The sequence below is a fragment of the Neofelis nebulosa genome, chromosome 8 (assembly GCF_028018385.1).
Source record: "Neofelis nebulosa isolate mNeoNeb1 chromosome 8, mNeoNeb1.pri, whole genome shotgun sequence".
Lineage (NCBI taxonomy): Eukaryota > Metazoa > Chordata > Mammalia > Carnivora > Felidae > Neofelis > Neofelis nebulosa.
The window spans coordinates 10,741,077-10,767,459 of record NC_080789.1 but is presented as its reverse complement, the minus strand read 5'-3'; the positions used below and the strand labels follow the sequence as shown (position 1 = coordinate 10,767,459).

At 61.2% G+C, this 26,383-nt stretch overlaps 1 protein-coding gene across 2 annotated transcripts; it reads left to right on the top strand.

Annotated features, from left to right (window-relative positions):
• The first annotated feature begins 1,198 nt into the window (after positions 1-1,198).
• On the top strand, positions 1,199-20,063 carry GGA1 (golgi associated, gamma adaptin ear containing, ARF binding protein 1). Of its 2 annotated transcripts, none has more exons than XM_058741352.1 (17): positions 1,199-1,346; positions 5,324-5,408; positions 6,620-6,695; positions 8,121-8,219; positions 9,281-9,404; positions 9,844-9,944; positions 10,635-10,715; positions 11,585-11,725; positions 11,803-11,884; positions 13,126-13,233; positions 13,973-14,125; positions 16,919-16,983; positions 17,434-17,600; positions 18,007-18,200; positions 19,065-19,234; positions 19,453-19,563; positions 19,656-20,063. In XM_058741352.1, exons 4-17 carry the CDS (start codon positions 8,136-8,138, stop codon positions 19,764-19,766), a joined length of 1,692 nt encoding a protein of 563 aa, XP_058597335.1. In that variant the 5' UTR covers positions 1,199-1,346; positions 5,324-5,408; positions 6,620-6,695; positions 8,121-8,135; the 3' UTR covers positions 19,767-20,063. The 2 variants fall into 2 exon arrangements, with proteins under 2 accessions (XP_058597335.1, XP_058597333.1); XM_058741350.1 differs by lacking the exon at positions 1,199-1,346 and adding an exon at positions 1,418-1,627.
• The last annotated feature ends 6,320 nt before the right edge of the window (positions 20,064-26,383 follow it).

The window sequence follows — 26,383 nt, the reverse complement described above, 5'->3', positions numbered from 1 at the left end:
GAAAAGCATCTCAGTCGGCTGAATGATGAGTTTAGGGGAAAAACTGACTCAGCACAAACCCCTCATCCCCCCAGATGAGGTCACTGCAGTTGGGCAAGGTGACTCGAGGTCGTTCACCAAGGCGATCACCAAGCCGAACCGGCTACACCAGATTCCCCTGTCTTTGTCGCTTTAACAGTACGGGGCACTTGGTGGCTCCAGAGGGCGCTATAGACTGGTTCCCCCGAGGACCGCCAGGGGGCGATAGGCTGCAACCGACCTAGGTGAGCCGGGGACCGACTCCCCCTGGGAGTGACGTCATCTGGCGATCCCGGGCCGCGGATGCGAAAGTCAGATGAGGGAGATTTCTGATGAAGGGAGAAACGGCAAGAGAAAAGACACCGAGGCTAGGACGTCGGTCCATTCGGCCTTCCCTGATTTCGGATTCCCACTGTTGCCGCCTGGACAGCTCTAAAACAAAAGCCTGACTGTCGCCACCCATGAAGCACTGTTAAGGACATCAACATAGCTTACAGAAAAAAAAATCTAAACACAGACCTGCATGATCTTGCCGCGGCCTAATTCCAGGTCAACGTCCCCTGGAGCCCTATTGAAATACTTTCAGTTCTCTAAATTCATCACATTCTCTCTACCCTTTGAACCCTGAAACCTATGGTTCACTCCACCTGAAATACTGTTCGCACCAGGTTTACGGAGAACTACGTCTGTCTTTCAGCTACATGTCACCTCTGGGACATCTTCCCAGACAAGAGCCCCTCCCTCATCCCCTCTACCCCTCAACTTCAGTTTGGAGTCGGAGGCCCCTTCTGAGTTGCCACCACCGTATAGGCTTCCCCTACCACACTGTAATGAATATCCGGCCTTGCCTTTCTCCTCCAGCGCCCGTCACAGAGCAAAGCAAACGTAGTGTTCATTAAACGATCGCAGAATCAAAGCAGAGATAGCACGGGGTTTAGGCTCTGTCACTCGTGTGACCTCACACTATCTGGCTCGTGGGTTTGTTGGGGGGGGGGGTGGGTAAATACACTAATGCATAAAAAGTGCTTAGAAAATGCCTGGAACATTGTAAGCACTCAAACTTTGACTTCTTTTCCCAGCGGCCAACGTCCGTCATTGCCCTTTTAAGGGACCCTCCCACTTTCCATATAAGCGGAAGTACGCATGAGGGTTCCGGAAGTGACCTTAGAGCCCCTCAGAAACATGGCCGCAGAGCATTCTTCCGGAAGCCGTCACGGGCATCTTCGTGACGCAGAACGAGTTAGAGCGTCCCGTGGGGTTACCATGGTGCAGCTCTCAGCCCCCATTCTCTCCGCTTCCTCTCCCGCCTGAGCGCCGGGAACGGGAAGGCGGGCGTCGGGTCCCGCCCGCGACGTAAACACCACGGGGGGGGGGGGAGGGGTTGGGAGAGCAGGTGACGCTCTAGGCGAGCTCGTACGAGTCTCTATGGTGCCGAGCGCTCCTGTGCGCCGCTCCCGCGAGTCCGGGCGAACGTTGCCCCTTTAATCGGCGGAGGGCGGTGCCGAGGAGGTCCCGCGAGAGCGGCGGGGGGCGGGGGGCGGTGCCGAGGCTGGGGGCCTGTGGCGGATGGAGCCCGCGATGGAGCCGGAGACTCTGGAGGCGCGAATCAGTGAGTGTCCGGGAGGGGCGCGGGCCGGACCGGAACCGGAACCGGGGGCACGAGGCGGGCCCCTTCCCGGCGGGGGCGGGGTACGCGGCGCCCCCTCCCCACGCTCCGCCTCCGGCCCAGGAGAGGTGGCGCCCCGAGCCGGTCCCTCCGACTCTGGGGCGAAGGAAGACCCCCGGCAGATGCGTGGACCGTCGCTGGGAGCGGGCGCCGCCCACCTATCCGATCCTCGGGCCGGGACCCTCGGGGAGCAGTGAGCTGCGCCCGGCTCTGTCCGTAGAACCCCCAGGACGGAGACTGTAGTCCCCAAAGCCCCGAGGCCCACACTTCTCCCCTGAAGAGCGGGCCCTCCGAGCCATTCTCTTGGGCCCGGGAGGGAGCAAGCCAGCGGCCCCCAAGGCTGCAACTCAGACCGGGGCGGGAGGGCTCCTACTCTCCGCGGGCCCCAGATCGTCCACTCTGGCTCTGCATGGCGTGATTCCCTCCTAGCCGTTCCTTGAGTCTGCAGCTCCTCTCAGATTTGCTCGCTTCCTCGCCCAGGAGGGGAGGACTCACTGGCCCATCTGATCCTCCAAGCTCTGGCCGTACAATGAGAAACCTTCAAACCCTATAGGCTGGACAGGGTCCCGTTTGAGACTCCAGAAGTAATATCAAGCTCTGTATCACTAGCCTCGGCCCAGCCCCTCAGATTCTGTACCTCCACCCAAGACTCTTCCCAGCTCTTGCTGACCTTCCTCCAGAGGCCCCTGAACCTGTGGCTTCTCAGGCGCGGGTTCCTATTACTTAGGCTTCTGAATCTCCATAACCACCTGACCTCCCTATCCCACACTGCTGATGGAGCTCCTCGGCTCTCACAGCTTTCCTACTGGACTCTCTCTCCCTAGGCTAGTGACCGCTCCCTCCCAAGTCTTTCCTCTCCTTGGGCTACGTCTCTGCCAGGGCCTCAGGGAGACCTCGGTCTGCCTTCAGCTCAGCCCCTCGGCCCCCAGCACACCAGGGAGCTGCACAGGGTGGTTTGGGGTCATGGCCAGCCCTTTTTGAGCCAGTCTCGAGCAGAATTGAACTCTGAGGTTGGCCCCAGAACAACAACATTTCCAGGCGTGTTTCGGAGTCCCGTCTGGCCAGTGGAGGGGGAGGGCGTGGAGAGGAGGCACTCGGAGGCCATGGAGACTGTTCCAGAATGCCCAGGTGTCAGCAGCAACTTGGGAGGACGGGCAGGGCCCTGGCTGACAGATCTGACATATCTCAGGACTTGAGGGTCATGCAGAACTGTCTCATGTTTAGCAAAGAACGGGATTTTCCGAGAGTCCAGAAAGAGTCCGATCTGAGAAGCAGGAGCCAGGACCCCTGGGTTTGGCCGTAGGGCTGGACTCTAATAGACTGAGGCCAAGATTGTTTTCTCTTTTTCTTCCCCTTTCTGCACTAGCAAAATTGCAAGCTCTTCCCTTGCAGTGGTTGGAGGTAAAGAGTAGCTTCTTGTAGGTAAACGACGATATTGTCACCGCTGTGTAGAGACAGGGGACAGTCATGCTCTGTTGTGAAACACTTCCCCCTTGCCCTCCCTGGGTGTTCTCCCTTACTGCCTGCTGGGGATTTGGGGCTCAGGCCAGCGAGGTTGGCCAGCTCTCCTTGGACCCAGCGGCTCTTACTCGGAGCCAGATGCAAGGGAGAAAGCTGATGTCTCATGATGCCACCGCTTTTTCCTCACTGGCTTCTGACTCAGGACAGTTTCTAGAACTAGCTTCTCTGTCCTCACTCAGACTCATGTGTCTGCCATTTTTAAAAGACTTCCTGTTTTAGGGTCCCCCAGGCAGATGTCATTGAGAGGGCCAGCTCTAACCCCATTCTATCTTTCTAAATCCAGACTGGTGTTCCCCAGCCTCTGGCCATGTTGGGGGGGCCGGGAGACAGAGTAGACCGCCACACTTTCCCTTGGTGGGGGGGTGATGGTTATTCCTGGGTGGTCAACAGGGGCTTTCTTTCTCTGAGGGACTAGAGGGCTTTGCAAGGCTCCTGGAACAGAGGTTTCTATCCAGAGAGAAAATGCTTCATTCACATCTCTGCTCAGCTGTACCTCCTCTGAGAGCTCTCCCAGAGAGAGAAGCGCCCCTCCCCCCCCCCCCAAAACACTTTCTATACCTTCTCCTTGCTTTGAGTTTCTTTATGGTACTTCACAAGAGTATACAGCGTTATGTGTTTGTTTATCTGAGTAGTTGGTGTTTCTCTTGCTGGGCTGCCAGCTCCAGGAGGGCAGGGATTTTGCCTTGTTCACTCCTGTGGCCCCAGCACTCAAAATATTTATGAATAAATACGAAGTGAATAAATACTGCCAGGCTCCGGGATCCCAGAACTCGACCTCCCACCACAGCATAGGACCCAAGCGGGCAGGCACCACATGTTGGGTCCCAGCCTCCTTCTGGCCACAGATCCTTCTCCGTCCCACCTCCTAGGCTGTGTTTCCACCACACCCCCTGCTCAGTATCAGGCTTGAGGCAGAACAGGCCAGATAGGGTGAAGCTTAGAGACCGGCGGGGAGGTAGGTGGTGAAGATCCAGCTCTCACCTTGCGTAAAGTATTTTGTCATCTAAATCGGTCCACCTTTCGCTCCAGCTTTACAGATGGGGAAACAGAGGTTCAGGGAAGTTACCTGACCTACTTGATTGTTTTTTAACCGGCATTGGGTGTCAGGGAGGCGACTGGGCTTGTGTGTTGCCCCCTCCTGTCGAGCCGTTTGCCCTTTCCCGGCCACTACCCACCCCTGGACTCAGACTCCCCCACAACCTGTGCCGGCCGCTGAGCCCTCCTTCCTTCATTTGTTTGCCAAGGGGAAATGGGCGTGTGCACAAGAGGCTGGGATGCGGTGCGACAGCAGGCTTGGGCCCACGATGAAGGTCAGAGCTGGGGGACAAAGAAGAGAGAGCTGATCCAGCAGGGCCGCCCTGGGCAGGAGCCAGGGTTAGGGAAGACTTCTTGGAGGAGGTGATACCTGAGCCGCACTCCTTCCAAGGTCCTTCATGCTCTGCCCTGTGCTCAGTGCTCTGCCCTGTGCTCAGTGATCCGCATCTCTCCTCACACACGGCCCCGTGCTGTTCCGAGGCATGCCATCCCCCCAGCCTGGTTAGCTCCCGCTTGAGTGTTGCCTCTTCCGGGCAGCCTCCCTGGCCCCGAGCCCAAATGACTCCCCTGCTCGTGGTTCCTTTGCCTCCCTCTGTCACGCTGTATTGCGAACCTAGCTTCCCTTGGCTCACTTCCCAGCCACATGGCTCCTTGAGAGCGAAACTGTGGCTTCACCCCCCCCCCCCCCCCCCCGGATCTGAGTGTAAATTCCCTGAGAATTGTGGGAATACTTTTCAGGAGCAGAACTAGAGGAGGTGCGGTCAGGTAGGCAGACAGACGTGCAGCTGCAGAGGCGGGGGCACTAGGGAGTAGGGGAACAGCCCCTGAGCACCATCTCTAAAAGTGGGGCTATTCAGGGAGAGGCTGCAAGGAAAAGCCCGTGGACGGGAGCTCATCTGTCCGTTGACGCCGCTGAAACATCATCACTCAGGTCTTGAAGCTATCGGAGCAGGAGGTCAAGGGGACTCTTTTTGCCTGTTCGGTCATCCCCTCTATTCCCTATTGACCAACTGTCTTGCCAGAGGAGGAAGTGGGAGAGGCAGGGACGCCTCCCCCAGGCCACGACGGTCCTCTCTCCTACAGACAGAGCCACAAACCCCCTGAACAAGGAGCTGAATTGGGCCAGCATCAACGGCTTCTGCGAACAGCTCAACGAGGACTTTGAGGGGTAGGTGGCCTCCTCTTTTGCTCACCTACGCAAAAGAATCCACCCTGCACCTGCCGGGCCCACGCCAGACCCTGGCCCCCGGGGCAGAGACCTCAGTGGGTTGAGATTCTGCTTCCATTCCTGATGTGCTCGCAAATTAACGATGGTAGTGGCCTTTCTGTACCACCTGTGGGCCACCCGCTAACCGAACCCATTTTCCAGGTGAAGAAGCTGAGGCCCAGGGGACTCGGGTTCCCCACAAAGAAAACGGTAGTCCTGGGCTTAAGCCCACACCTCCCTGAGCCCCGGCCAAAGCTTTGTTGGGACGTGCTCCCCAGCTGGGAGGAAGCCAGTAGGCCCTTTGCTCCAGGAAGAACGAGAACCGCCTGCGTTAGAATTACTTGTCAAGAACGCCCCTTTGGGGGCTGTGCGCAGATGGGGACTAGACTGGCAGGGGGCTTGGGGTAGGTTTGCTGGCAGGCTCCCCAGGTGGTGAAGTTTGAGGAGCGTGGCTTTCCCTCCACCGCACCGCCACCAGTGCGGGCGCTCCGCTCCGGGAGGCCACGCATACGGTGCGCCACGTGTGATCCAGAGTGCAGCCGCCCGGGTGCGAATCCCGCCCCTCCGTTGGCTGGGTCAGCTGGGCGAGCCTCCGTGCCTTCTCCTGTCACGTGGGGGCGATAGTCCGGCCTGCTTTGGAGGGCCGGAATGAAGGTCGGGCACGAAAATGCACGTGAGGCACCTCGTACGTCATAAGCACTCCGTGTTAGTTGTCGCCGTCACCGGTGACAGGCCTTTTACGATCCAGCAGACGATGTCACCACCTTCACCGCGAAGGTGCTCTCTGATTTCTCCCGGCAGAACGTCCTGTGCCCCCTCAAATTCCCAGGGAGCCATGTCCGCCCTTCCTTCATGGCACATTGTCATGTTGTGCTCCCAGACGGGACCCTTGAGAAGGCCGTGGTCCCCTCTCCCGCTCACAGTTCTCGGTAACGCCAGGAGAGGGACTGAGCTCGTACCTTTTGAGGGTCCCTGGCCCCTACTCCCTGTCTGCCCCTGCCCTGTCCTGCTACAGCCTCCAGGCCTCTCCAGTCGGAGAAGGAGCAGGGCCTTTGCACCTACCCCACCAAAGCCACCAAGGGCTGTGCTCCCAGCAGGGGGGGTGTGGCCGCCCTCCCCTGGGTTGCCTCGGGCTCCAGCCGTTTGGGCTTTGTGCTGTTCCTCTCGCCCAGGCCCCCGCTTGCCACCCGGCTGTTGGCTCACAAGATCCAGTCACCGCAGGAGTGGGAAGCGATCCAGGCGCTGACGGTGAGAAGGGGAGAAAGGGTGTGCCGGCTGTCCCCAGACCACGTGGGTGGCCCCCCAGGGTGGCCAAGACTGAGGTTTTTGGTTTGTTTGGTTTTTTTTGTTTTTTGTTTTTTTTTTAGAGAGTGCTTGAGCAGGGGAGGGGGGGAGAGTGCGGAGAGAGGGAGAGAATCTTAAGCACTCCACGCGGAGCGTTGGAGCCCGACACAGGGCTCGGTCCCACAACCCTGGGATCATGACCTGAGCTGAAATCAAGAATCGGACACCCTTGACTGAGCCAGCCAGGCGCCCCCACATCAGGCTCTTCTGTAGAGCCCAAGGGAAGGGTGCCAAAATGGCCTAGATTGGGGGTCTGGGATGGCCCCTAGGGGCTCACAGCCTCCCACCCCAGCCCTGCACAGTTAGGCCTTGCGTGGGGAAGAAGCCCCTTAGGATCATCTGGCCCACGGGTTGCCTGCTCCAGCTCTGTGTCAGATCTCTGGGAGGCCAGTTAACCTACTGAATGAGGGCCCCCCCCCCCACCCGCCCAGGCCTGCTGAATCTGAGTTCCTTAGGAATCTGCATGCCTGTAAAGCTCCCCAGGTGCCTTGTAGAGTTAACTCAGCCCATCACTGGTCTCCAGACCCAGGACAGTGCCGTCCTCCCCAAAGGCGGTTCAAGGGCTGACGCTGGACTCAGGCCAGAGTTTTTGAAGCTAGGTCAGCAGAAGGGTGGCGGGTGGGGGGTGGGGAGGGTGCGCTGTCTGTGGCCCCCAGGCACGGGCCACATAGCAGCTCACCATAAAGCAAGGCCGACCTCAGAGGGTAAACGTTTTTCTTTTAGTAGTTATGTATTTGTTTTAACAAGATAGGGTTGTTGTTTTTGTTTTTTGTTTTCTCGACTATGGGCTAGTCCTACGATTCCACGAATACGTACTGTAAGGCAAGGTAAATGGTGCCTGTTGAAGTTTAGAAAACTACCAAAGGGGCACCTGGGTGGCTCAGTCATTCGGGCGGCTGACTTGGCTCAGGTCATGATCTCACGGTCCGTGAGTTCTAGCCCTGCGTCGGGCTCTGTACTGACAGCTCAGAGCCTGGAGCCTTCTTCGGGTTCTGTGTCTCCCTCTCTCTCTAGCCCTCCCCCATTTGCGCTCTGTCTCCCTCTGTCTTTCAAAAATGAATAAATGTTAAAAAAACAATTTTTTTTTTTTTAACTACCAAAGAAAAATAATAGGAAAATCATTCACAAGTGGTGCTCAGATGTGGCCAGGCTGTGGAGGGGCCCCCTCGATGATGCTGTCACCGGCCCTCGAGGGCACCCGCCCTGCCTCGTGTCCTCAGGAGTCATTCTCGCCCTCCGAATGCCCATCCCTGGGCTTCCATGCCCTGGTCGAGGTATAAGAGGGGAGCTGCCTCCTCTGACCCTCCCTGGGGTTCCCCCCCCACCCAGGTGCTGGAAACGTGCATGAAGAGCTGCGGCAAGAGGTTCCACGATGAGGTGGGCAAGTTCCGCTTCCTCAACGAGCTCATCAAGGTCGTGTCTCCCAAGGTGGGTGCTCCCTGAGCTCAGGCCTGCGCCATCAGTGGGGGTGCGTTGAGGAAGGAGGACCCCCTGTGGGAGGCAACTGACTGCCCTCATCCTGGGGGCTCCCACTAGGGTTCCCACTTCTGCTCAGTTGGAACTCTGCCTGGCATAAACACAGACCCTTGAGTCCGGGACAGCGGGGTGTCCAGAAGGAGGGCTCCCAGGCCACCCGGTGGCTGGTGGCTCTGGAGCCACTCTTGGGGCCGCTCAGGCTTAGTGAGGAATGACCGTAGGACATAACGCGCAGCTGCTGGGCCAGCTTCCCCAGCACGGCCACTCTGCCTGTGACCTCTCCCCACCTGGGTCTCCACTGGAGGGTCTCCCTGTCCCCACCCCTCAAGAGTGGCCTCCTTGAGGCCTTGGATGCTGAGGACCCAAATCTGAGTGGGGAGCCTGCTGATGGCTTTGGCCGTTCAGGGTGGGGCGTGCTCCCTTAGGACATGCGCGTATTTGATGCCCCTTGGGTGAGATCCCAACCCCTACGCCCTTCCTCCATCACACCCCTCTCCTGACCAGAGCAGCTGAGTGTCCCCGCTGGTCCCCCATTCTCTTCCCAGGAGGCGACTAGTGTGAGATCCAGTTCCCTCAGCCTAGTTTGCTGCTGAGAGAGACTGTGCATGGGACCCAGGGCTGAGCTCGGTTCCACACCTGCCCCTTCCCCGGCCAGCCCCAAGCCAGGTGGCTCCTTCCTGAGGTCACAGAGTTAAGCCATAGCGGACTGGCCGGAGGCAGGCGCTGGGCTCTGCACCTTACCTGTGTCAGCCCTGCGTCCTTACCGTGATGCCACCGCCGTCATCCCCACCTGACAGGTGGGGAAACAGACGCTCAGGGCTGGCCCGGCTAGTGCGCGGCAGAGCTAGGAGGTGAGCTCAGTCCGCCAGGCTGGTTGTGTGGGACGGAAGGGCCCCGCAGGCCGAGGCTCCCAAGGGAGTCCTGGGGAGGCAGCCAGGTGGCGGCTGGGGTTGGGGCGACAGGGAGTGGGGCCGGACGACGGCAAAGGCCTGCCCTCCCCTCGGTCTCTGAAGTACCTGGGCTCTCGGACGTCAGAGAAGGTGAAGAACAAGATCTTGGAGCTCCTTTACAGCTGGACGGTTGGCCTGCCCGAAGAGGTGAAGATTGCAGAGGCCTACCAGATGCTGAAGAAGCAGGGTGAGGCACCAGAGGGGGGGCTGTGACCAGCGCCCCCTTCCCTCCTACCCGAGCTGGGGCTCCGGCAGCTTCTGGCAGCAAGGTCATGGCTCTGCCCTTTAACTTCTCAAGAACATAGAGCTATGGGGCCTTTTTATGGCTCTGTCTGAAGCTAGGTTGGGTGGAGAGAAGGTGAGTGTGGGTCAAACTTCCCCTCAGAGAGTGGCCCCCGTGGAGTGGCCTCAAAATGTGGGTGCCTAAATGCCACCACACAGTTTGACATTGTAGTTCTGGAGCCGATCGTGGCCCACTGGAGTCCAGAGCCAGCATGCAGGAGAGACTGTCCTCCACCCTCCATTCTACCCTGGCCACCCCCGCTCCCCCCCGCCCCCCGCCCAGTTCCATTCCACACTCTGGCCCTGGGCACGGTTGACGGCCTTCCCACCACCGTCTACTCCAGGGATCGTGAAGTCAGACCCCAAGCTTCCAGATGATGCTGCCTTTCCCCTTCCTCCTCCACGACCCAAGAATGTGATCTTTGAAGATGAGGAGAAGTCTAAGGTGAGCTTCCAGGGAGGGGGAGATGAGGACCCTCAGGCCCACTTGGCCATGAATTCCAGGCCCGGCCATGAATTCCAGGCCCTTCCCTGAAGCAGGCTTGTGCTGAGCACAGTCATGCAGCGGGTGACAGGCACGGTTTATCCAGCACTTCTGTGTGCTGAGTACCTCCCGTCCAGTGTCCTTGCATTTAATAAACACAAGAGCATGCCTGGTGTCCCTGGGATTGGTCTGAGGGCATTTTATAGGCTGGGCAGGAGTTTGTGTATTTTTGTCTTTGACCCTTTCAATGATAATTTTATTAACTTTGTGTTAAAGAAATCATGTGCTCACGGGCAAGAAATTAAACAGCCCAGAGGAGGTAAGATAAAAAGTAAAAAAGCTCCTATCCACCTAGTCCCAACAGTACCCCAGAGGGCTCGTGCCGTTGAGTTTCTGGCACATCCTTTGAGAAAGATTCCCTCACGATAGTACTCCCACATCTGGTGCCATCCATCAAGAACTTGTTTGGGGAGCGCTCGCGTGCAATGCCTCAGTTGTCCTGACGGCCACCCCATCAGGTGTCGGTGGAGGCTCACTGTTTCATGGAGAGCTTAATAAGTGCTTTATGTCCCTCGGCCAGGAAGTGGGGAACCGGCACATGACCCCAGGCCCGGTACTGGGGTCACTGTCATGCCCCCCGTGTCCCTGCAGATGCTGGCCCGCTTGCTGAAGAGCTCCCACCCCGAGGACCTCCGAGCAGCCAACAAACTCATCAAGGAGATGGTTCAGGAGGTGATCGCCAAGCCCATGGTGCAGGGAGGAGGCAGAGTGGGGACTGGAGCGGGGCCGCCGAGGCGGGGTTGTGTGTACGCCTACGGGGAACCCTGCGGCGACCCAGCCAGAGGGCTGTCACAGCCAAGAAAGAGCTGACGGATTGGGGGACCCCAGGGGACAGAGCCAGGACCGGTGTAGGGGGGAGAATGTCCCAGCAGCTGAGCTGACCTGCTCAGGTTGGGCTTCTGCGAGGCTGACTGCCTCTTCTGTGATAAGGAAATAGAAATCAGGCCTTGCTAAGTGAAACGTATGCATATGCGCTTACTTATCGTAAAGAGGGAACGCTGCGCACTTAATATCCAAGCAAGTATGCGTATGTCGTGGGTGCGGGCTGAAACTTTTTTATTTGATGAGGGTAGGCCATCAAAGCTTCAGCCTAGAGACCTACAGGGAGGAAGTCCTAGGTGGTGTTCTGAAGGGCAAGCTGCGTGTCCTCATAGCACAGGGAAAGTCAAGGGTGGCCCCTTTCGAGGAGGGTGATTGTGTCCAATGGCACAGCGCAAGCCCACCTCTCGTCCCGCGAGGGAGGGGCGTGCATGGTAAGCCCAGGGCACGGGACGCTGGGGTCACTGGAGATGGTGTCTGAGGGCCCTGGAGATTCTGACAGGCCCGTGCAGAGGCCTGGGACCTGAGGGCGTCGGCAGGAGGAGAGGACGTGAGCGCAGGGTCAGCAGAGGGCTTCTTGGACTGGAATGCCCTGGCCTGGGCACGAGCGCCTCGTGGCAGGGTTTGATCTCACACCGAGCCAGGAGACTCTGGAGTGCTGTAGGCAGTGCCTGGCTGAGAGCAGGCATGACCTGGGCTTTCTGGGGCTGATGCCTCCCTAGGACCAGAAGCGGATGGAGAAGATCTCAAAGCGGGTGAGTGCCATCGAGGAGGTGAACAACAACGTGAAGCTACTGACGGAGATGGTGATGAGCCACAGCCAGGGCGGCGCCTCTGCCCACAGCAGTGAGGACCTCATGAAGGTACCCCGCCTCTGCCACCCAGCCCCCACCCTCTCCGGGTCCCCGCCGGCTCGACCCACCCGCCCTCCTGTCCCCAGGAGCTGTACCAGCGCTGTGAGCGGATGCGGCCCACGCTCTTCCGACTGGCGAGTGACACAGAAGACAATGATGAGGCCCTAGGTGAGCGCTGGGCGGTCAGCCCTGTCCCTCCGACCCCTCCCCCGCTCCCTTCCCAGGACTTGCTAACTATCTGCAGTTGGCAGGACCCACCACCAGGGGGCCCCCCTCCTCCAGCCCCGACCTTGGGTCTCTCCACCTCGAGGAAGCGGAGAGCAGGGGCTGATATGGTCATAAGATCCTACGGGCCAAGCCTCTCTCTACTCAAGCCCACGAGCTGAACAAGCTGAAAGGGGAAGAATTGTCCCCATTTCACAGCTGGGGCTCTGGGAGGGAAGGGACTTGCCCAGATCACAGAGCATAACAGTGGCCGAGCCAGGGTGGACCAGGAACTCTCTCCGGATACTGCCTCCCTCCCTGCTAAGGGCTGGACACTGAAGGCAAATCCCACAGGCCTCAACGGTTCCAGCGTGGGGCCCCATGACTCTGTCACAGCCACATATCGGGTTGTCATCCTTATTCTCTGCTACCACGTCAGCCAGTCTCTGGGGCAGCAGTCTGGGAACCATATTAGCCCTTGATTCGGTGGGAGTTCACTGAGTGCCTCCCAGGTGCCAGGCACCTGGTCCTTGCCCAGGCGACTTGCTGCCCAGACTCCTCTAAGCCTTGGCCCCTAAAGGGATAACATTGGTAAGGGCCTAGTTTGTGCCAGGCACTATTGAAGGCCCTGGGGGCACGGCAGTGATTAAAATCAACAAACGCCAGGGGCGTCTGGCTGGCTCAGTCAGTAGAGCATGCAACTCTTGGTCTCGGGGTTGTAAGTTCGAGCCCTGCGGTGGGTGTAGAGATTGCTTAAAAATAAAATCTTTTAAACAAAAATCGGCAAAAGCCATATTCTCCATGGAGCTTGTAGCCTAACGAGAGGAGAGAGGCAGTGGGCAGTGACCGTTTGTCAGATGGTGGTCAGTGACGTGGAGAACAGCCGGCAGGGAGGGGACTGGGGAGTGGGGGTGAGGAAAGGCCTCCAAAGACCCCAAGGCAGGAAGGAACGAAGCCACGCAGAGATGCGAGGGGCGTCCGCACGGCAGAGCCAGTGTGGAGGCTGAGGCCAGAGCATGCCGCCGTGTTCGGGGTGGTGGGGACGGTGGATGAGGACGGGCGGTAGAGGGTCTGAGTGAGTCGAGCAGACGGGACGCTCCCAGCCCCAGCCCCTCGCCAGGGCTGCAGTAGACGCAGGGACCTCCTCTCCCCCCAGAGGCCCCCGTGTTCCCTCAGCCTAGTGTCTCCCCTCCTGCCCCTTCCAGCCGAGATCCTGCAGGCCAACGACAACCTCACCCAGGTCATCAACCTGTACAAGCAGCTGGTGAGGGGCGAGGAGGTCAACGGTGACGCCGCAGCGGGCTCCATTCCGGGTGAGGAGACAGCCGGGGCGGGGGGCGGGGTGCCAGGCGGGAGTGGCACAGAGCCCAGGGCGGAGCACTGGCCCCAGAGCTGGGGGGGCTGGGAGTGCCAGGGTGACCCTGGCCCCTTAAGATGAGGAAGGCCCCCGGGGACAGAGCTTGGGGGGAGTCTCTGCCAGGGCTGCAGCTGTGGGGGGAGGAAGTGAACATGGGGCAGAGGGGGAGGGAGGCAGGGTTTGGCAAGGACGAGTAGAAGAAGGAAGGCCTTTCTTTCACTTGATAAATCTGGCACCTGTTGTGCGGGGCTGGATGGCACCCTCCGTGCTTAGTTTCCTTACCGCGAGGTGCGAGGGAGGGGTTGACACCTAAACATGGCAGGCTCGACCCCAGTAAGGGTAAAACGACAGCCCTGGGGACGCACAGAAAGGGTTCGAACGGGCCCAGTTGGGGAGCAGTGGGGGTGGACGCTACCACGGAAGCAGCCGCGTGTAAGTGAGGCTTCAAAGGATGGAGGCAGTTCGCCAAGTGGAGAGAAGGAGCGAATAGGTTCTGGACAGAAGGAACTCCCTGTGCTAGAGAAAGGGCCTGGTGGCAGATTTCGGGGGCAGGGCAGCCTGGCCAAGGAGGGGGAAAGAAGCAGGAGGGCTGTGAGCGGTGGGGGGGGGGGGGGGGGGGGGGGGGGCAGCAGGCTGGCCTCCAAGAGCCTGAGCGTCCTCCACGCAGGACGGGCCTGACTCTCCTTTCCTCCCAGGGAGCACCTCGGCCCTGCTGGACCTCTCAGGCCTGGATCTCCCTCCCGCGGGCACCACCTACCCAGTCATGCCCACCCGCCCCGGTGACCTGGCCAGCCCCGAGCAGCCTAGCACCTCCGTTTCCCTGCTCGACGATGAGCTCATGTCTCTGGGTGAGGAGGGGGCCGGGCCGGGCCCAGAGGAGGGCGGGCTGGCCGCAGGCGGCGGGGGAAGCGGGGGATGCCCGCAGCATGTGAGGCAGCCTGGATCCCACGAGTCCCGTGGAGGGTGGTGTGGGCGTTAGGCCCATTTCACAGCCCAGGAGGCTGAGGCTCAGGGAAGTTAAGGAGTTGGCACGAGGTCTTCCAGTCAGAGGGTGAGACCGGCCAGCCTCTAAACCGACCTCTGCCAAGCCCGCCACACCTCGGCTCTGGTGGCCTGAGGGAAAGCCGGCGAGATGTCTCCGCGGCAGGTTAGAGCCTAGAATTGGGAGCCGCCCGGCAGACGGTTTCCCCCAACCCCCTACTTGAGAGGGAGAGGGGCAAAGAGGGAGAGGCCAGGCCCCGTAGCTCCAGAAGCTCCAGGGAAGCCGGTGCCAGAGCACCAGGCGCCCCGCACCTCCAGCCGGTCCCGGACTACAGGTTCCAGAGCCACAGGGAACCAGGCGCACTCCTGGGGAGGACGCAGGGGCCACTCAGCCAGCCAGGCAGTTCTCAGGATTCCAGCTTCCGGCACAGCCCCCTCTGAGAGCTTGAAGCGGGAGGACGCGGTGACAGCCTCTTCACAAGGGCCCTGAAGTTACTTAAAAAAAAAAAAAAAGAGAGAGGTTGAGGTCTGTCAAAAGAATCTCGAAAGTTACGTTGGGGAACTGACTTGGAAACCAGGAGTCAGACCGTGAGCCAGTTCTGAGGTAAAAACCAGACCCGACGGACCAGAAGCGTCGGTGCGCCTGCATGCCGGGCGAGTGGCTTCCCTCACCCCTGCTGCCGCACCGTCCGATCGCAGACCACCCTCCTCCCACCACGGGAGTGGGCGCCACCAGCGTCCCCGCTTTCCAGACGCGAAAGGACGGCTCCCAAGGCTTTAGGAAGGCTAGGTGACGTGCCCAAAGGGGGGCACGCGAGTCAGGACGAAGCACTCGGATTCTGACGCCTTCCTCTGAGCCTCTTTGCAGCTCTGACTCTGCTCGGCGGCCAGGAAAGGGACATAAGGACCAGGAGTGCATCGTGAGGGATGAGGGGATGGCAGAGCAGGACGAGCTCCCCTCTGGGCCCCGCGGCTGGCGCCCTCTCCAAGGGGGTCTGCCCACAGCGTGTCCGTGGGCCCTCGTACGCATCCCATCCACCTGCCCCCTTTCCGTTCTGAGCTGGGGGTGCCTCAGGGAGAGGGAGGCCTGACCTGTTTTACAGAGAGGGAAGGATGGTCCGGTGACAGAGCGCACACGGGCTCATCTTCCCCAGCAGAGCCGGGACCGGGCGGCAGCTGCCCGACTGGGCCCGGCCCCCAGCGAGCAGCTGCCGCAAAGCCACCTTCTCACGAGAAGCAAGGTGTGCTTCGTACTTCCTGTCCCCAAGTTGCTTCAGCGGAGCCCTGAGCCTCCAGCATCCGTTGGTTTCTACTCAAAGGGAAAGGAAATGTGGGAACAGGAACCAGAAGGGCCAGGGCAGCACCCGCCCAGCCTGGGGGAATAGAGGAAGCCCTGGGACCACAGGGTCGGGGGGGTATCGTCCTAACCGGCTCTTTGTGGCAGGAAGGGCGAAGGGTGGGGGCGGGGCAGGCAGCAGGGACTTCCCGTCCGCCACTGTTGAGGCACTTCATCACATCGGCCTCCTTTATTAGTCACGACGGTCCCCTCAAGTCTTACAGATGAGGCCCAGGGAGGTGGGCACCCTCCCGAGGTCACACGGCCAAGCGGCAGAGCTGTGTTCAGACTCCAGCAGCGAGGCCACGTTCTGTCCGGGGCCGGATGCTGCCACTTGCCGGCTGTGTGGCCTCAGGCAGGTTACTCACCAGCCTCAGTGTCCGCTTTGTCAGCCCCGAAAGAGGGATGACAGCCCCACGCGCACTCGTCAGGATTGTTTGAGGATCGAGTGAGCCCCGCGTCTGAGGTGCCTGACGCTTCCGGGCGTGTGACAACAGTCACCGCTCGGTTGTCCCTGCTCTCGGAGAGGTGTGCCCAGAGGAAGAGGCCCGGCAATCAGAGCCTCCGGTGCCTTGCCGGTGCCTCTCAGCTCTTCAGGCTACACCTCACCGATTCGGGATTCGCTAGCAACGGGCTAACTTGTCTTCTGTAGGTAAAGCCTGTGGCGAACTTGGCCCAGGGTGTGCTTCGGGTCAGACCGGGTGGGTGACCCCCTGCCCTCTTCGAGTCGGCAGGCTAATGAGCGGAGCCATCCAGAGGGCCCACGGCTGTCCTTGGCGCCAGCCGGCCAGCCTTGTCGGCACGGCCAGGGAAGATGGGGTCTTTAGAGCCTGCCCCCCGTTCAGCCCTGCACCCGTGTCCCTGGGGACGCGGCAGCCCAGCCCAGCCTGGCTGCTCGGAGTCTGGGGCGCCGCCTGCCCCCTGGCGCTCGGAGGCCGTGGCCGCGTGGGGGCAGAATGCCGACCCCTGCCCGTGGACCCTCCCCCAGCGTCTCCCACTCCGTCCTCCCTTCCCACCATCCCTGGGCTCTGGGAGCCAGCTGACCGCAAAGACAAAAGTCCCGATGTCCGTAGTTGAGGTGGCTTCGGACTGCAGGAGTGGAAGCATAAGTGGGCGTGGGGAATGGGCCTTCAGGATCTTTGGTTCCTGCTTTTGCTTTGCTGCCGGTTCCCTCTGAAAGTGGGTTTTCTCGTCTGAGCTAAGCCTCTTGGGGCGATACAAGGGGGAGGGCGGGAGCCAGGGACCCCAGGCCAGCACGCAGTCCCCCAGCTCCCTTGCTTCGGAAGACCTCTAGCTCCTTTACCTCTGTCTTGCTTCCCTTCAGGCCTAAGCGATCCCACACCCCCTTCGGGCCCAGGCTTGGATGGTGCTGGATGGAATAGCTTCCAGGTAGGAGGGCCAGGAACCAGCACGACCCATCCTGAGGTAGGGTGGCTGGGACAGGCAGCCTGCAGCGGGCAGTGCAGAAAGAGGGCCCTGGGGCGGGGGTCCCCGGGGCTGAGGCTCCTGTCCTGACCTGGGGGTCCCCGGGCAGGCATTCTCTCCTCAGCTCCACACTCTCTCCTTGCGAGTCAGCGTTGAGATGAGATGAGGTTCCCGTTCCTTTTCTCCTGGTGGTGACTTTAAGGTCCCTGGAACGTGCTGGTTTCTAGAGTAGACCCCCCGACCAGGCCGGCCCATGAGACGGGTGCAGGCCAGCAGGAGTGTCGTCCCCTTCCCTGCTGCTGCTTCCCCAGATGTCACCCGCAGGGAGGGGCAGGGGCCTCAGGGCAGCACCAGGTGACCCCGACCCCTCTTCGGCACCGCCCTACCCACCTGCGTGCTTTGTGTGCCCAGCAGTCATCTGATGGCGCAGAACCCCCCGCCCCGCCTCGGGTTCCCAGCGCAGACAGCCAGCCCCCGGCACCGATGTCTCTGCCGGCGAGCAGCGGTCTGGACGACCTGGACCTCCTGGGGAAGACCCTCCTGCAGCAGTCCCTGCCCCCGGAGTCCCAACAAGTGCGGTGGTGAGGGCACAGCCTGGCTGGGGTGGGGTGGGAGTGTCCCCCGCCCCCAAAAGCATCTGCTTCCGGGCTCTCCCAGGCCCCGTGGCCAGAGGCCCGGTGCCCGCGTGCTCCCGTGAGCAGCCGTGGCTAACAGACCACCGCGTGCCAAGCACTGCACCGGTCTTGAGGGAGGCAGCGGTGCCCGAGGCAGGTGCAGGGCCCATCCCGCGGAGCACAGAGCTGCATCCCACCGGGCAGGGGCGGGGGACAGGAGCTGCCTGTTCCAAGGTGAGGAGACCAAGGCCAGAGAGACAGGGAGGCCTCCGAGCCGGCCACCGGGGACAGCTGGGAAGCCCGGCCTCTCCTGTGCCCCCGATCTCTCGGCCCCCGAAGATTCACCCCCCCCAATGCCACGTCCCCCAACAAGGGAGAAGCAGCAGCCAGCCCCCCGGCTCACACTCCGGGACCTACAGAATAAAAGCAACTGCAGCTCAACCAGCTCCAGTGCCGCCGGCCTCCTCCACGCGGCGTCCCCCGAGCCCCCTGGGCCTCCGCAGCAGCCCACGACGACCGAGCTGTCGCTGGCCAACATCACTGTGCCCCTGGAGTCCATCAAACCCAGTGAGTGGGCCGGGGGTGCGAGCGGGTCGAGGCTGGGCCGGGTCAGCACGCCGCCCAGCAGCACCCCCACCCCCCACCCCCGTTGTCCCGTTGGGAGCGCGTGCCACTGCGTGATGCAGGGAGGAGCTCTGGGCAAGACCCTTGTCCTTCGCGGGCTCCCTGCTTCATCCTTCCCAGAGCGAGGGCAGCGTGCTCTGCACAGTCCAGGCCTCCACAGGCAAGACGACTCCTCACGCTGGCTGCCGGGTGCTCCCTCCCCAAGAAGGCAGGACCAGGACATAGAGGTCCCAGGTCTCTCCAAGGTCACGAAACCGAGCCAGGATAAGGATGTAGGTCCAAGTCCGAGCTTCTGCTGCCCAGGGGCAGCTGGGGACCACTCACAGCCCAGGTCAGACGGATGAAGACTGGCCGGTCATCTCGGCCTTGTCCGTCTTGTAGGTGCACCTTGACCAAGGGCATCACCCCTTCAGTGTCCCCAAGAAGTGGCCGATGGTGCCCCTCTCTTACCAGTAGGGAAGGCCCCGAACACCAGAGTGACTGTGCTAGAGTCACACGGTGAGAGCTTGACTCCAGCTCACCCATAGGCCTGCACTCCAGCACTCCAGGGCCATAGTCCCACGGCCCTGGGGGATCCCCCGCCGTCACTCAGCCCGGGGCGTGCGTGTCTTGCCTCCACCGACACGGTAGAAGTTCGCCCGCCCCGTCCGGGTGCCGGTCTGTACCCGTGGCCCCACTGCTTCCAGGGTAAAGGCGAGGACCTGAGTTTGTGGATTTGAGTGCCTGCTGGGAGCCGGCTGGACGTGCTTGGGCTCGGGCGTGGCACCCCTCCCCCCCCACATCGCCCTGTCCCCTTTCCCCTGCCAGGCAGCATCTTGCCAGTGACGGTGTATGACCAGCATGGCTTCCGGGTCCTCTTCCACTTTGCCCGCGACCCGCTGCCCGGACGCTCGGACGTGCTGGTGGTGGTGGTGTCCATGCTGAGCACCGCCCCCCAGCCCATTCGCAACATCGTTTTCCAGTCGGCTGTCCCCAAGGTGACAGGAGCGTGCCTCCTTCCTCAAGGCAGGGTGACCCGGGGCTGGACGGGGAGCCAGCCGGTGGGGGGGCAGGGGGCAGGGGATGGAAGGGAACCCAAGGACAGAGCCCCTGGCCCCCTAGAGGAGCTGGCAGGTAGACTGGGCCTGGTCCCTCAGAGGGTGGGGACAAGAAGCCGGGGGCTCAGCTGGGCCCCGTCCCGCCCTGCTGTCCACAGGTCATGAGAGTAAAGTTGCAGCCGCCCTCAGGCACGGAGCTGCCGGCGTTTAACCCCATCGTCCACCCCTCGGCTATCACCCAGGTCCTGCTTCTCGCCAACCCCCAGAAGGTGAGGGGCCCGACTGTGACGACGCGCCGCCATGGGGGTGGGGCGGCCCCTTCTCTCGCTCTGACCCTCTGCGTTTACTGTCTCTGCCCCAGGAGAAGGTTCGCCTCCGCTACAAGCTTCTCTTCACCATGGGCGACCAGACCTACAACGAGATGGGGGATGTGGACCAGTTCCCCCCACCTGAGACCTGGGGAAGCCTCTAGAACAGGGAGGGGCGGGGGACAGGAGGGGGGAACAGGACTGGCCGCTGTCTAGCCTGCGGGGAGAAGGCTGTGGTGGCCTAGGACACCCTATGTTCCCACGGCGACATCCCCTGGGCCTGGTGCTTCTCCCCTCACCCCTGCGGCCCTCTCCTTACTCGTCTCCTCCCCTGCGCAGATGGACCCAGCCGAAGACTGGGCCTGGGTTTGCACTGCTGGGGACCTTGGCCACAGGGGAGAGCCTAGAGCAGGGAACGGCTGTCTGGCCCTGGAAGGACTTGGGGTCATGGGGGAGAAGCATGGCTGGGGTGGGGTCATCCCCACCCGTCTCTTATGCCTTATGGGAAGGCCCAGCCATAACTTGGGGGCCATGCTGGAGCGGGAACCAGCTCAGGCTGCCTCCGTAGGAACCGGGTGACTGGCGGGGGGGTGACGCCTGCACCCCCAGCTCTTTGCACTCTCTGCTGTGTGGTTTGACTCTCTTTGCTTTTCTTTCTCAGTGGCCCTGTGGTCACCATCTCAGGGGGCCCGGTTGGGGGAGCCCCACCCGTCCCCCACTCCTCGTGGGGCTTTCGCTCCACCCGCCCGCCCCCTTGGCCATCAGGCTTCTTGCGGGGCTGTGGGGGCTGTGACTGCTGGCCCTCCGAAGGTCACGCCAGAGCCAGGTGGCCCCAGCTGGAGGCTCAGGGCCACTGGGGTTCCCGGTGCGTCCCCTTCAGTCTCTGGCCTCTGCCGGGGCCTCCTGTGGGCAGCTCACCTCTGCCCGTCCGTCTGTCTGGACAGAGTGGGGTCCGCGTGTGAGTGAGAGCGGGAGTATTTATGGAAATAAAACGTCCTTTTTCCTGGACCAGCTGCTCTCCTGGCCCTTCTGAGGTGGAGGCTGATGGGGGGCCAGGAGTGGGAGGTCCCCGGGGCCGCCCTGTAGACCTCTCCGGCTCTGTCTGTGGCGATCAAGCCGTGGTTCCTGTCCTCACCACCCCCGAGCCCTTCACCGGAAGACGTGGTGCTGAGTCACCAGAGAGCCGTCCCAGCTGGAAGTGAGCGGCTCAGACCCGCCAGGAGCTCCAGCTGCTGCAGACGCTGGCTGGGAGGCCCCCGGTTGCTCACAACTTCCTCCGGCCGCTTCTCGGCCCTCCGCGCACAACCGTGGCGCAGCGCCGCCCCGGAGGGCCTTGCCTCGGCTTCCCCAGAGACTGCTCCCAGGAAGCAGGGTGCTAATTGCAGCTGGTTTCTAGAGAGGCCCCGGGGATGCTGCGCTGGGCCCCCCGCCAACCCCAGCTGCAGCACACTTACCCCTGGTGTGAGCGGAGTTTAGGCCCCCGTCCAGGCGCAGGGGGGAATGGCGTGGCCACCGCGGAGCAGAGCAAGGGGGAGTTAGCCCCGGGGATTGCGTGATGTGGAGCCAGCCCCACATGCTGCTCTGCAGGAGAGGGTTCCCGTTTCGAAAAGTCTGGGCAAGGCTGCCTGCCGTTTGTCCTCCCTAGCAGATGATGGGAAGGCCTGCATTTAACAAGCCGGTTTCACTTTGCCCAACCTTGTCCTTCCCGGGCTGAACCTCTTGCCCATGGATACCATCGGGACGCACTGGAGAACAGCCTGGGCGCTTTTTTCCGTTGAGCAAATGAGGCATGTTTCTCTGTGCCAGGCCTCACTGGACGCACAGGGTGAGAGCTTCCCATCGGCGCAGATCCCTATGGAGTGGCCCCCCGCCCCCCACCCAACACACACACACACACACACACACACACACACACAAACACAGCCCTCCTGCAGCAAGGCTTCCAGATGCCCTGACCCCTCCTCGCAACCCTTCCCCCCCCCCCCCCCCCCCCCCCAGCCACAGGGCCTGGTTCCTGATCCTCTGATCCTTCCCCACCAGGCCAGACTCGGCGCGGACAATTGTGAGGTCCCTGAACGACAGCGTCTAGTAGGAAGGTTCTTCTAAATGAAACAAAACTTTACTCCCTGTAATGCCGCCCCATCCCAGGGGCACGGTCCGGAGTACCACCTCTTACCAGCTGTGGAAGGGCTGCTGGTTGGGGTGGGAATGTGTGCAGCTTCGAGCTGGGAGTCTGGGCCTGCTCTCAGCGGGGTCCCTGGCTTGCTGTGTGATTTTTGAGCAAGGTGCTTCCATTTCTGGCCTTTGGGTTCCTTTTTTTTTTTTTTTTTTTTTTTTTTAACAGAATTTTTTAGATTTCTTTCTTTTTCAAGAGAGAGAGTACAAGCTGGGAAGGGTCAGAGAGAGGGAGAGAGAATTCCAAGCAGGCTCCGTGCTGTCAGCACAGAGCCCGATGTGGGGCTCGAACCCATGAACCCTGAGATCGTGCCCTGAGCTGAAACCAAGAGCCAGACGCTCAAACTGCTGGGCCACCCAGGCGCCCCCTTTAGGTTCCTTTTTGATAGTGGGGAGGGGCCCAGTGAGCTACAAGCCCCCGCTGAGGCCTTCTGGAGCATCCTTGAGCAAAGGGGTTCCCCAAGCTCTTGGCCTGGAGTGACCCAAATGCTCCAGGGACAGGGATACCCCTTTCCATCTTCCCTTTTTCCTGGTCTATCCGTCCAACTGTCGGCCATCCCACAGGTGCCGCTGAGCAGCCCCGTGCCAGGCTTGGCCCTGCGGTCAGCTCACAGGCTGGCATGGAACCTACGAGCCGGGAGCTCAGCATGTCAGGGCAGAGCGATGGGAGGGAGGTGGGGCTGAGGTGCCACAGGAGCCCCGCATCTGTCTAAAGGGCTGGGGGTGGGGTCTAATCATGGGAGGCGGCCCTCAGCCTCCAGTGTCTGGAGGAGTCATCCCCCAGCTTGTGAGTGGATCCCACCAGAGGTCCGGAGCACTGCCCAGGAGACCCAGAGCCTCTGGGGTGCTTGGGCTGGACGGGGGTGAACAGGGAAGGAGTGTTCTGTCTCTCGAAGGGTCACCCCCACCCCCATCTCGGGAGCAGTGGGACTTCCCAGACCTCGAAGCCACACTTCCACTTCTATTCATGCGGCTGGACACGGCAACTCGTTTGGGTTTCTTTTTTGGCAACCGCAGCGCACTGCTTAAGTTTGTGGCAGCCACAAGAAGCCCGTCTCTGCTGCCATCCGGCGCTCCCTGCCCCCAGTGTCTGCACAGGCGGAGAGCACGGGGGCCAGCCCGGGGCCCGGCCTGGCACAGACCCGCCGCAGGCACCCTCTCCCGCCGTCCTCAGAACGGCCTGTAGCGATGGGAAACTGAGACCCGAAGGCACGCGTTAGGGCCCCTGAGTCCAACCCGCAGTCCTGGGAGGGGCCGCTCTGTCTCCCAAGCCGTCCCCAGTCCTCCGTTGGACCACTGTTCCCTGCAGTCAGGGTTAAGGGCACAGGCTCTCCGGGGCTGCCAGGATCATGAAGTCCCCCTGCCCCGGCCCCACCCCCGGGTTTCCTTCTGGCAAAGTCGTTCCGGCTCGAGAAGGCAGGGGGGTTTTCAGAGCCCCCGAGATCATACCACACGCCTAGCTGCTCTGGGCAGAAGCCTCCACTCGGAGCCCAGCACGGATATGACCACAGACGAGCAACCTGTCAAAGTGTCTGAAATGCAGCCCCACGGCTGACCCCTGCTAGCACGGCCTCGGCGCCCAGCCACCGGCCTCCCTGCGCAGCCGACACTTCCTAGACCGTCCCAGGCTTGCGCAGTCTGTACAGAGGCCCCTGGGCCCCCGGAGCAGCCCCGGGGACGAAGGAGGGGGCAGGGGCCAGCGTTTCTGGAGTCTCCAAGCAGTGCCATCTGTCAGGAGAGCACACGGGGGCTTTGGAGCCTGTCAGATCTGCTTTCCAACTTGGCCTCTACCGCTTAACCAGCTTGGGACCCGGGGCCAGGGGCTCTGGTCTCCTCACCTGTGAAATGGGGACGAGGATACCCACTCCACCGGAGGATGTGCTGGACCACACGACAATAGGAGCTACTGTCCCCAAGAAGGCAGGACACACGGCGGGGGGCGGGGGGGGGCACTTAGGCGGAAATGGGGGCAAGGGTCTCTTCATTCCAGACTTCGCAGGCTGAACAAGAGGAAGCAGGGCCGGTGATAAGCATTTCGCACGTGAACCCATCCAGCCCTCACAACAACCTGTCAGGTACCCGCTGTCGTTCTTACTTCACCAAGGACACGGAGGCTCAGGTCAACCACCTCGTCCACGGTCACCCAGCTAGCGAGAGGCTGAGCCCAGCTGGCCGGCTTCGTCCACACACACTCAAGCTCTGTTCTAGCCGTCTCTGGGGAGGAAATAAGTGTCCATTGATACGATGCCTCCACTTGCCATTCAAGCCAGCCCTGTCTCTTGAGCTCCTGTGACCATGGCACATTGCCAGGCCATACAGGATTCGGCACGAGCGGAGGAGACCCAGCCAAGTCAACAAGCCCTCGGCGATGCAGCGTGCAAAGGTCTCGTGACCGGAGAAGGGGCTGGCCGGTGACCTCCGAAGCCCCCACGTGTGCATTTGCAGTTCTAAAACTACAATCTCGACCTTCACTGATGACACTGCGGGGTCCAAAAGTCTCTGATGACCACATCCTTCGGAGGGGCGGCCTATGATCCAAGCTTTGGGGCATCCGACCCTTTAGGATTGGGCATCCAAGTGTGCTCGAGCTTAAGTATACCCTAAAATGTACCCCTCACCCGGCCAACAGGCACAGCAGCCCCACCCAGACGAAACAAAGAGGGTCAGACTGGAGGGGAGCCTGGCGCCCGGTGGGGAGGCCCAGGCCTCCGCTGGGCGGATCATATGGCCCCGGTTGTTTCCAGCTGCTGCTGCTATAGCCCCACATGTCCTGACCCCTCTGCAGGCCTGAGCTGGGGCTCAGGCCTGGGCAAGCCTAGGGGGGGAAAAGGGAGAAGCCAGACCTTGCCCTCGGGGACCTTCAGAACAGCTGGGGAAGTGGACAAGCCCAGACCCAGTGTGTTCCAGGCTGGAGGCAGGGCTGAAACAGGGCGGGGACACCACACAGCCCAGAGGTTTCCCAGATGGTAAAACTGTGGTACCTGGCGGCAGGCTGCTGGCTTAGGAGGTTTCAGTTTCCTATTTGTGCACCCATTAGGTTGTGCCCACTGCACAGATGGGGGAAACGGAGCCACCACGGTGTTCCGGGATCCGGTCGGAGAGGAAGGGGGACGGACAGGCCAGGACTAGAAGCCAGGCATTGCAAACCCGAGCCCTACATTTTTTTTTTAATATTTTTTTTAACGCGTATTTATTTTTGAGACAGAGAGAGACAGAGCATGAACGGGGGAGGGTCAGAGAGAGGGAGACACAGAATCCGAAACAGGCTCCAGGCTCTGAGCTGTCAGCCCAGAGCCCGACGCGGGGCCCGAACTCACGGACCGGGAGATCATGACCCGAGCCGAAGTCAGCCGCCGCCCAACCGACTGAGCCACCCAGGCGCCACCCCCCCCTCCCCCACAGCCCTACATTTTAAGCAGCCACGTCTACACTGGACTCTGATTTCTCCCTCCATCGAGGCATTCCTCAAGCCTGCCCTTTCGCTAGAATCCCCACCAGCGGTCTTCCAGGGGAGAACGGGGAGGTGGGCTAGGGAACTTTGTCTGGGATCTCCTTGGGCCAGCTTGAGCCCTGGGCTCGCAGTTGGGGGGCTCTGACTCCAGCAGCAGCAGCTGGAGGGTCGTTCCCTTCTCGGCCCCTCCCCCACCCACAGCGGGCCCGTCTGGCTCTCCCTTTAGGGACCGGAGGAGCAGCAGCCAGCGTCCAGCGAGTCCTCCCTGTGTGCCAGGCCTCATCCTCGTCCTCGTGAAGTACCCAGTCTGCCCACGCACACGCACACACGGTAGGGGCTCAAGTAATCCTCAAACTAAGTTAAAACTCGCAACAAAGCAAAGTGCAATGGGCGGGGCCGGACTCTACCTGATGCCCCGCCCTCTACCCCCAGCCCTGGGGCCCCTGATGCCGGAGAGGGTGGGGGTTCAGAGTAAGGAGAACCTACTGTTGCCCAAAGTCTCTCATGTTGTATTCACTAACAGTTATGGAGCACTTTAAAAAAAAAAAAAAAAAAAATTTTAACGTTTATTTATTTTGGAGACAGAGAGACGCAGAGCATGAACGGGGGAGGGTCAGAGAGAGAGGGAGACACAGAATCCAAAACAGGCTCCAGGCTCTGAGCTGTCAGCACAGAGCCCGAGGCGGGGCCCGAACTCACGGACCGCGAGATCATGTCCTGAGCCGAAGTCAGCCGCTTAACCGACTGAGCCACCCAGGCGCCCCTGGAGCACTTTGTTATGGAGCAACTTTGTTTTGGGTGGAGGGCCAAAGAAATCACTCCTACTGAGTCTGGGGGATCAGAGCAGCACCCACACATCACTGCCTTCGGAGAGGAAGGGCAAGGACTGGAGAAGTTTGCTGGAAGAAGGGACTTTACCGATGGAGGGAGCAGGGTGTCAGGGAGCTCCTCTGGAGGGTGGGGCACCCCCCCTTAAAGGGGCAGCGGGAATAGGCAGGGTTATCTTGTCCACTCCTCGGGATGGGCAGGGCCAGGACAGCTGGCCCATCGGGCCAATAAAGACGGCAAGTCCAGAGTTCCCGGGACTTGTCCAAGGGCACAAAGCAGCAAGGTGGCCCCAGGAAGCCAAAGTCCCCAGCCAGTCTCCAGTCGGGA

Coding starts and splice junctions, on each gene's coding strand:
- GGA1 (XM_058741350.1), top strand. CDS start 1,585: ATGGAGCCCGCGATGGAGCCGGAGACTCTGGAGGCGCGAATCA. Junction 13,234..13,972: donor CGCAGCGGGCTCCATTCCGG/GTGAGGAGACAG, acceptor CTTTCCTCCCAG/GGAGCACCTCGGCCCTGCTG. Junction 14,126..16,918: donor CGATGAGCTCATGTCTCTGG/GTGAGGAGGGGG, acceptor GCTTCCCTTCAG/GCCTAAGCGATCCCACACCC.